At 44.4% G+C, this 10334-nt stretch overlaps 1 protein-coding gene across 1 annotated transcript in view; it reads left to right on the forward strand.

Annotated features, from left to right (window-relative positions):
• itpr1a (inositol 1,4,5-trisphosphate receptor, type 1a) overlaps positions 1–9748 on the forward strand; it is a 201634-nt gene extending 191886 nt beyond the window's left edge. Inside the window, exons 58-60 of the mRNA XM_072451506.1 lie at positions 2891–3051; positions 7222–7383; positions 8564–9748. Of these exons, the coding sequence (XP_072307607.1) occupies positions 2891–3051; positions 7222–7383; positions 8564–8650 (410 nt within the window). The 3' untranslated portion in view covers positions 8651–9748. The remainder of the gene's footprint in view (positions 1–2890; positions 3052–7221; positions 7384–8563) is intronic.
• Positions 9749–10334: the final 586 nt, after the last annotated feature.

Consider the following 10334-nt stretch of genomic DNA (forward strand, 5'->3'; position numbering starts at 1 on the left):
GTTTGTACCTGTCGTACATATAAATGATAGTTTTACACCAATCGAGCAGGTATTTGTGGAGAAAACGTTGAAAAATCTGTAGAAAATGACAGGAAGTGACATCACACCAGGGACACTCATTCCAGTCAAAGTTTATGCCGAATCTTCACAAAAGAAACAACTTTTTTGACTCTTTGAACATTAATTCAATAAAATAAAGTCGCTCTCATATATTTGTATTTGTCAAATAAAAAAATCGTGAAAGTTTTTTTCCAGTGTTTGCTGAGTAATTTAATGTGATGTCATCAATTACAAACAGGAAGTGGAATTATGAACCTAAACAATTAGCTACTCTGGGATAAGATAAAATATTTTTTTTATCTCAACTGCATTCTGGTTCAATGAGTTGTGTGACCTGTAGGTGGCGCTTTACATGTTGAAATCCTCCAGAAAAGTGACTCAGTGCAGCTTTAGCCTCGCCTTGAGCGCTGACTCGGTGAGTTTCCCAGCGTCTCCAGTAAATGATTGTCTCTCCTTCTTTTTCCTGGTGTCGTTTCTGCAGAACCTTGAGTCAGAGGCGCTTCCTGCCGCGGCCGCCTCCTGCTCGCCGCCTCCCCCTCGCCGCTCTCCGTCCTCTCACGTACGCCCTCTTCTCCCGCTTGCCGACGCCCGTTTCCCCGCGGCGGTTCAAACGACGACATCGTCAGAAATCAGAAAAACTTAACTTCCTTTTACCGGAACCAGACGTACATTTACCCACTTCGCTCGTTACGTTGTCAGTGCAGTAGCTTAAGGTGTAACGTTTACGGCGGTGAAGAGCGTGCCACCTGCTCGTCACCATGGAGATTTAAAGGCCTTAGCGCAGGACTGACTTTAGCCAACTTCAGTGTACTCTGGCTAAGGCACGTGCAGCGTTTGTACTGTAGTAAAAGCTAGTGAAAGCTTGTAAAAGGCTAAATAAGCTCTAGTTTTAAGGTCTAAAAAAGGGTTCTCAGCAGAAGTGACCTCGATGTGGCGATTTAGCCGTTTCTCCTCATTGTTCATTATTAAAAACACAAATTAACTGGCCTTATTTTCTTTTGTTGTTGCGAAAAAAGCACTGATTTCTTCCCCGTCGACACGAACGCTTTCCTCAACACGCTGTTCACAAACAAAACGGTCCATATTTCCGTCCGTCAGCGTCGCCGTGTTTTGTTCGGTTTCGGTCAGTCACTTCACCTTCGGCTCGCGGCCAAACCGCGACGTGCTGCGCTGTGATTGGTCCAGCCCTGTGCCAGATTCAACGGCGAGTTCGACAAGATGAATTCTCAAGAGTTTATCTCGTTTAACGTTCAAAGACGCGTTTCCGATGAAATAAGAGAAACGTGAATACTGCGAGTGTGGCCCCGCCCCCCGTTCTCATCACTGCGAGTGTGGCCCCGCCCCCCGTTCTCATCACTGCGAGTGTGGCCCCGCCCCCCGTTCTCATCACTGCGAGTGTGGCCCCGCCCCCCGTTCTCATCACTGCGAGTGTGGCCCCGCCCCCGTTCTCCCTCTCTGCACATGTGTTTCTCTCGAGCTCCGTGGCAAACATCAGGAGCTGGTGTTATGTCACCGCTCTGACTCACGGCGCTGAACGGGGTCTGGACGCAGGTGGAGGGGCCGTCGCCATGGTTTCGGCGCCAACAGGACACGCACGGATTAACCACGGCGATCTCTTAAGTGGCCCCTTCATCTCCTCGTCCCTCGGTCTCGAATGCCACAAACGCCACAAACGCCACGCGGTTTCTCTCGTCTGGTGTTTTGTCGTCTATAGTTATCTTACATTTTGTTCATTGTAAACTAGGATGGATTTAGTGTTTAGTTTAATCTTCAGCTCTGATTCTCACTGTAGCTGCGGATTCTTATTATTTTTATTATTAATATATTTATTATTTTTTACATTTTAAATATTTGCTACTTGATGTTTTGAACCTTGTGCGTTTTGTTTTGTGGTCTACATTTTAAAAGAATTACAAATAAGCGCAGGGTCGTTGGCGGAGACGGTGCACGAATCACTCAAAATACAACTCTGATTTTAGTTAATGACGGGTAAAAAACATCTCGTTGAAAATGTTCCGTTATAAGATGTTAAAAGACAATGTTTTCTTATAATAAAACAATTCAGATCATGATCTCGTTCACTCCAGATAATGATCTCGTTTGCTCTGGATCATGATCTCGTTTACTCTGGATCATGATCTCGTTCGCTCTGGATCATGATCTCTTTCGCTCTGGATCATGATCTCGTTTACTCTGGATCATGATCTCGTTCGCGCTGGATCATGATCTCGTTCGCTCTGGATCATGATCTCGTTCGCTCTGGATCATGATCTCGTTCGCTCTGGATCATGATCTCGTTTACTCTGGATCATGATCTCGTTCGCTCTGGATCATGATCTCGTTCGCTCTGGATCATGATCTCGTTCGCTCTGGATCATGATCTCGTTTACTCTGGATCATGATCTCGTTCGCTCTGGATCATGATCTCGTTCGCTCTGGATCATGATCTTGTTCGCTCTGGATCATGATCTCGTTTACTCCAGATAATGATCTCGTTTACTCTGGATCATGATCTCGTTTGCTCTGGATCATGATCTCGTTTACTCTGGATCATGATCTCGTTCGCTCTGGATCATGATCTCGTTCGCTCTGGATCATGATCTCGTTCGCTCTGGATCATGATCTCGTTCGCTCTGGATCATGATCTTGTTTGCTCTGGATCATGATCTTGTTTGCTCTGGATCATGATCTTGTTTGCTCTGGATCATGATCTCGTTTGCTCTGATCTCGTTTGCTCTGGATCATGATCTTGTTCGCTCCAGATCATGATGAAGATAGATCAATATAAACTGGAGTTTCTGATCGCTCCAAACCGCTCTTTGTTTTCCAGGTCTGGAGCGAGACAAGTTCGACAACAAAACGGTGACTTTTGAGGAGCACATCAAAGAGGAGCACAACATGTGGCACTACCTGTTCTTCATCGTCCTGGTCAAAGTGAAGGACTCGACCGAATACACCGGCCCCGAGAGCTACGTGGCCGAGATGATCAAGGTGAGCGCTCCCGACACGCCGAGTCGCCACGCGTTACGGCGCCGCAGCCGGTAACACGACACCGCAGCCGGTAACACATCGCCGCAGCCGGTAACACATCTCGCTGCAGCCGGCAACACGACACCGCAGCCGGTAACACATCGCCGCAGCCGGTAACACATCGCCGCAGCCGGTAACACGACACCGCAGCCGGTAACACATCGCCGCAGCCGGTAACACGACACCGCAGCCGGTAACACATCGCCGCAGCCGGTAACACATCGCCGCAGCCGGTAACACGACACCGCAGCCGGTAACACATCGCCGCAGCCGGTAACACGACACCGCAGCCGGTAACACATCGCCGCAGCCGGTAACACGACACCGCAGCCGGTAACACATCGCCGCAGCCGGTAACACGACACCGCAGCCGGTAACACATCGCCGCAGCCGGTAACACGACACCGCAGCCGGTAACACATCGCCGCAGCCGGTAACACATCGCCGCAGCCGGTAACACGACACCGCAGCCGGTAACACATCGCCGCAGCCGGTAACACGACACCGCAGCCGGTAACACATCGCCGCAGCCAGTAACACGACACCGCAGCCGGTAACACATGGCTGCAGCCGGTAACACATCGCTGCAGCCGGTAACACATGGCTGCAGCCGGTAACACATGGCTGCAGCCGGTAACACGCCTCCTATACAGGAAGTGAGACTTTTTAAACACACCATCGGCCACATCAAGGAGGAAATGTGGTGACTGACGACTTCTAGATAGAGAATATTTACAACTAAAGTTTAAAATGGTGAAAATCTGAAATGTTTTTTTTTTTACATTTTTACTTGATAATTGAGCTTTTTGTTCTTGAAAAGTCCATGTTTGAGAGTGCGACTTATAAGATAAGATATTCCTTTATTGTCTCACATGGGGAAATTTCATTGATGCAACGCAGGTAGATACTTATATTTATACTATATACTTATACTCCAGAGCGACTTATATGTGATATTATTTGTTATTTTCACACTTGCAACTGCCTTTCATACTCCAGTGCAACTTATATGTTTTTTTCTCCTCTATTATCCAACTGTGTGTAACTGTGTGTGTGTGTGTGTGTGTGCGTGTGTGTGTGTGTGTGTGTGTGTAAGTAACTGTGTGTAACTGTGTGTGTGTGTGTGTGTGCGTGTGTGTGTGTGTGTGTGTAAGTAACTGTGTGTAACTGTGTGTGTGTGTGTGTGTGTGCGTGTGTGTGTGTGTGTGTGTAAGTAACTGTGTGTAACTGTGTGTGTGTGTGTGTGTGTGCGTGTGTGTGTGTGTGTGTGTGTGTAAGTAACTGTGTGTAACTGTGTGTGTGTGTGTGTGTGTGTGTGCGTGTGTAAGTAACTGTGTGTGTGTGTGTGTGCGTGTGTGTGTGTGTGTGTGCGTGTGTGTGTGTGTGTGTAAGTAACTGTGTGTAACTGTGTGTGCGTGTGTGTGTGTGTGTGTAAGTAACTGTGTGTAACTGTGTGTGTGTGTGTGTGTGCGTGTGTGTGTGTGTGTGTGTGTGTGTAAGTAACAGTGTGTAACTGTGTGTGTGTGTGTGTGTGTGTGTGTGCGTGTGTGTGTGTGTGTGTGTGTGTGTAAGTAACTGTGTGTAACTGTGTGTGTGTGTGTGTGTGTGCGTGTGTGTGTGTGTGTGTGTGTGTAAGTAACTGTGTGTAACTGTGTGTGTGTGTGTGTGTGTGTGTGTGCGTGTGTAAGTAACTGTGTGTGTGTGTGTGTGCGTGTGTGTGTGTGTGTGTGCGTGTGTGTGTGTGTGTGTAAGTAACTGTGTGTAACTGTGTGTGCGTGTGTGTGTGTGTGTGTAAGTAACTGTGTGTAACTGTGTGTGTGTGTGTGTGTGCGTGTGTGTGTGTGTGTGTGCGTGTGTGTGTGTGTGTAAGTAACTGTGTGTAACTGTGTGTGCGTGTGTGTGTGTGTGTGTAAGTAACTGTGTGTAACTGTGTGTGTGTGTGTGTGTGCGTGTGTGTGTGTGTGTGTGCGTGTGTGTGTGTGTGTAAGTAACTGTGTGTAACTGTGTGTGCGTGTGTGTGTGTGTGTGTAAGTAAATGTGTGTAACTGTGTGTGCGTGTGCGTGTGTGTGTGTATCTTTAAATGCAAATCCTGGAATGAATGAACGTGTTTGTCGGGAAGATCACGTGCCGTTTCATTGTTCAGACGAAACCGGGTCAACCGAGGTCATCGTTCATACCATGAGTAAGACAGGTGAACCTGCCCCGGCACGCCATTCCGCCATCCAGCACGCCATCCAGCACGCCATCCAGCGCGCCATCCAGCACGCCATTCACACGCTTCGAAAGAGCGATTTAAACTCCACAAATGTTGAACCTCGTCGTTATTGGATCGGGTTTGGCCCCACAAACTCTAAAGTCCTCTCAACGTGCAACAATGATGGATGAAGACGAGAATCGTTTTACGGTTTCATCATCAGACAGTATCGAGCTGTTACGACACGTCAGACCATCGACCAAACACGTCCAGGGAATACGTCTTCTTCCCGTTGAAGCGATGGAACGCCATGACAACGATCACATCTTTGGTGTTCAGTGATCGCACCACTTTCTGAAGCTTTAGTGAAGCTGACTTTGGGCCAGGTTCAGTTTCATGTGGATATGAAACATGAACCGGGTCAAACATCTGCAAAGACGTGAAACCACTTTTTTTTTTATAAAGCATACAAATAAAAACAAGAAACAGGTTCAGAGAGCTGGCCAAAAAAATAAATAAAATAAAATAAATAAATAAAATTAATAAAATAAAATAAAAATAAAAAATATATAAAATTAATAAAATAGAATAAATAAAAATACAATTCATCAAAAAATAATTGTAAAATGTTTTTTTTTTAATTAAATAAAATTAAAATATATATATATATATATTTATATATATATATATATATATATATATATATATATATATCATAATGGTACAATTTGACATATAAAATTAAGGCACAACAAGTCCAAGAGTCAAGTCCAATTTAATCCAAAGTTTATCAAATTTGCCCATTTCTAAATTGAGTCCGAATGTCATTTTTTCAATGTTTTTTTTCCACGTTTGTTACAATTTCAGTCCAGTGCCTCTTCATTTTAAACTATGAAAATTCACAAATGTTGGGATGTCTCTGGGGCTGCCACGATTAATCAACCAATTGTGACCAAACCACACTAACCAAAGTCGACTATAAAAAAAAGAATCTTATTGTGTTTTAATCATCATTATCTGGACTGAACATACTCTAAAACACAATAAAGACATTTTTACAACAAAGACAGTGGGATTAATGTATTTATAGATTAATATTCTTGTGTAGAAGTCTTCGGCCGCCACATTTCAGCCTTTTTTTGGTCGATAACGTTCAGTATTTCCAGCCTGAGATGTCGCACAATGAACCGAGTGATGTGTTAGAAGAGGAGCTGGAGAGGCTTCTAGTTCTGCTGCTGCGGTCCTATTTTAAAGACGTGGTTTGGATTGTTGATTTTGAAATGATACCGGTCGGTTCTGGCCAAATGTAATGATGAGGAACGCGAGTCATGAGACGTTTAACCGTAACTGGTCAAAACAACGATGAAGTCACGGAATTGCATCAGAAAAACAACGACTGTTACCGTGGAAACGTTGTGAAAGAGTTCAACTGTAGCAAATGATTAACTTTTACAAGAATCACACGTGTTTATGAAAGATTACAAAAGGTGGAGTACTTATTACAATACAACTCACGCTCAAGCAAGTACAGTGATATTGAAATAAAATATTGAAAATCAGCTAATTGTTTTTAAATGAACTAAAACTCTACTTAATTGTTGTAAAATAATGAATGAAATGGGTTAAAAAAATTGAAAATAACAAATATGCCTAAAATAAGTAATAAATGTGACAATGTCAAAAGAAATTATGACAAATAATTATTAAAAGAAAAAAAATGAAATAAGAGGGGAAAATAATAATAAAATAAGTAATAAATGTGACAACGTCAAAAGAAATATTGACAAAGCAATTATTAAAAGAAGAAAAAAATTCCAAAAAATGAATAAAATAAGAGTAATAATAATAATAATAATAATAGTAATAATAATAATAAAGTAAAGTAAAATACTGAAAACCAAGTGAATAAAATGGTATAAACTGTGTGTTCGTGCAGGAGCATAATCTGGACTGGTTTCCGCGGATGCGAGCGATGTCTCTGGTCAGCAGCGACGCCGAAGGAGAACAGAACGAGATCAGGAACCTTCAGGAGAAGCTGGAGTCCACCATGAGACTGGTGTGCAACCTGTCGGGACAACTGACCGAGCTGAAGGAACAGGTAACCACGGCCGGGACAACTGACCGAGCTGAAGGAACAGATAACCACGCCCGGGACAACTGACCGAGCTGAAGGAACAGGTAACCACGCCCAGGACAACTGACCGAGCTGAAGGAACAGGTAACCACGCCCAGGACAACTGACCGAGCTGAAGGAACAGGTAACCACGCCCGGGACAACTGACCGAGCTGAAGGAACAGATAACCACGCCCGGGACAACTGACCGAGCTGAAGGAACAGGTAACCACGCCCGGGACAACTGACCGAGCTGAAGGAACAGGTAACCACGCCCGGGACAACTGACCGAGCTGAAGGAACAGGTAACCACGCCCGGGACAACTGACCGAGCTGAAGGAACAGGTAACCACGCCCGGGACAACTGACCGAGCTGAAGGAACAGGTAACCACGCCCGGGACAACTGACCGAGCTGAAGGAACAGGTAACCACGCCCGGGACAACTGACCGAGCTGAAGGAACAGGTAACCACGCCCGGGACAACTGACCGAGCTGAAGGAACAGATAACCACGCCCAGGACAACTGACCGAGCTGAAGGAACAGGTAACCACGCCCAGGACAACTGACCGAGCTGAAGGAACAGGTAACCACGCCCGGGACAACTGACCGAGCTGAAGGAACAGGTAACCACGCCCGGGACAACTGACCGAGCTGAAGGAACAGGTAACCACGCCCGGGACAACTGACCGAGCTGAAGGAACAGGTAACCACGCCCTGGACAACTGACCGAGCTGAAGGAACAGGTAACCACGCCCGGGACAACTGACCGAGCTGAAGGAACAGGTAACCACGCCCGGGACAACTGACCGAGCTGAAGGAACAGGTAACCACGCCCAGGACAACTGACCGAGCTGAAGGAACAGGTAACCACGCCCAGGACAACTGACCGAGCTGAAGGAACAGGTAACCACGCCCGGGACAACTGACCGAGCTGAAGGAACAGGTAACCACGCCCGGGACAACTGACCGAGCTGAAGGAACAGGTAACCACGCCCTGGACAACTGACCGAGCTCAAGGAACAGTCAGGTCGATGGTGGTTCCGTTGTGCTTAGTAATGGTCAGTTGGTTTCTTTGGTCAGTGCAGGATTGTTGCCGTTGGTGATGTTTCTCTCTGCGTTTGTACCTAAAGCCAAAAGTACCTGACGGTCGCGTGTTCCTGCAGATGACGGAGCAGAGGAAGCAGAAGCAGCGCATCGGTCTTCTGGGTCATCCTCCGCACATGAACCACAACGCTCAGCAGCCGGCGTAGAAAAGACAAACCCTTTCCACGTGCCTCTCCTCGTTTCACAATCGACACAACATGGATTCTAATTAATGTCTATAGATTATTTTTGACCGTCCAGCGTGTCGAGTCGACCGAGTGCCTTAAGATGACTGAGAAGAACGCCTGTTGTACTAATTATGACGCCAAAGTTGAACCCTAAAGCTGTTTCTCGTGGCCTTTCTCTCGTTTGTGTGGTTCTTATCTCAGGTCTAGAACGTAAAATGTGTGATTTTCAACTGGTGCAATGGAAAGACCAAAGATCGCCGCTAAAAGTGTCTGAGTGAGTAGCACACATGCTTCTTAGTGAAGAGGTTGTGGGTTCAATCCCTGAGGCAAGTGAAGTTTGTCTGTTCACCTTCTCTTCTGGTTCTGGTCCCTGGTTCTGGTGCTGGTTCTGGTCCTGGTTCTTCTTCTGGTTGCCTAGGAACGATTTGGCTTGGTTTTACTGGCAGAACTCTGCTACGCGAGCAACTGATGTGACCCAAACATAATTGTTTTTTAAATAAATAAAATCATAATAATTTCATAATACTACACTGGGACGGGACCACTAGGGCGGGACCACTGGGGCGGGACCACTGGGTCAGACCCCTCAGCCTGCGTTTGAGGTCTCAGATTCAGACCCCTCGGCGTGCGTTAGGGTTAGGCCGGAAACCACACATATAAATGGTTCCTCTTTCTTACAGCAATAGGAAACTTACAAATATGCAATAAATGAATCATTTACTTTGACTCTTTAGTTTTCTATCATAATATAAAACTTCTATTTAATTTAGAATAAAAAACTATTTGTTTTACCATCATCGTGTTCAGATATTTCATGGCGAAGGCGACACTTTTTACTGGTTGTTTTGTCATATTTAAACTGCTGAAAAAAGTATTTTGGGAGCGACACTAATGGAGGATGTGGTTTCTGAGTTCTTTCATTTAGTTTGGACGCACTTGTCTGTAGCACTCGCGGATCGCCCGGGAAACGGTTGCGTGTCGTGGGTGTTTTGAGTGACATTTGTAAAAGTTTTATACAAAGACGTGTGTGAGTTGTAAATGAGATGGAGTTATTTAAATAAACAAGAGTGTGGAAACTTAACCGGGATGTGAAACGACTTCTTTCATCAGTGCTTTTGTGTCGGACAGAAACGGTTCATTTACAGAGGTTTGGACTCCAGACTGGAGACATGACAAAATAGACTCAAATTTAAGATCATTTGAATTTGAATAATAATCTCAAATCTAATTTTAAACCTGCAAAAAACTAGTTTGATTTTTTTTTTCCTGCTTTTATAAATTCTGTTTTTTATTTTTAATTTTTTTCAATAATTTAAAAAACAAATAATGGATTTTTTTTGTAAATAATAATCTCAAATCTAATTTTAAACCCCTTCCGTTTTATAAATTCGGAATGAAAAAAAATAATATTTTAAATATTCAGTGCATGTATTTTCAAGCCTTTTTTTCTTGATTTTTAAATTGAGAAATCCACAGTGAAAATGTATAACTCAATCTGTAAAATTATGAACTGACTGTAATTCAACAAAAACGTATTTTCAGGGTTAAAAAAATATACTTTAAATTCTAAATATCTTAAAGTTCTAAATTTGGGACTTGGACTTGGATTTGAGCTTTATGACTTTTATGATCAAGTAAGATTGGGTCCTTAATTGTGCAAAAA

The sequence above is a fragment of the Eucyclogobius newberryi genome, unplaced genomic scaffold, assembly GCF_026437365.1.
Source record: "Eucyclogobius newberryi isolate DKJ021-1_F unplaced genomic scaffold, fEucNew1.0.hap1 SCAF_19, whole genome shotgun sequence".
Classification (NCBI taxonomy): domain Eukaryota; kingdom Metazoa; phylum Chordata; class Actinopteri; order Gobiiformes; family Gobiidae; genus Eucyclogobius; species Eucyclogobius newberryi.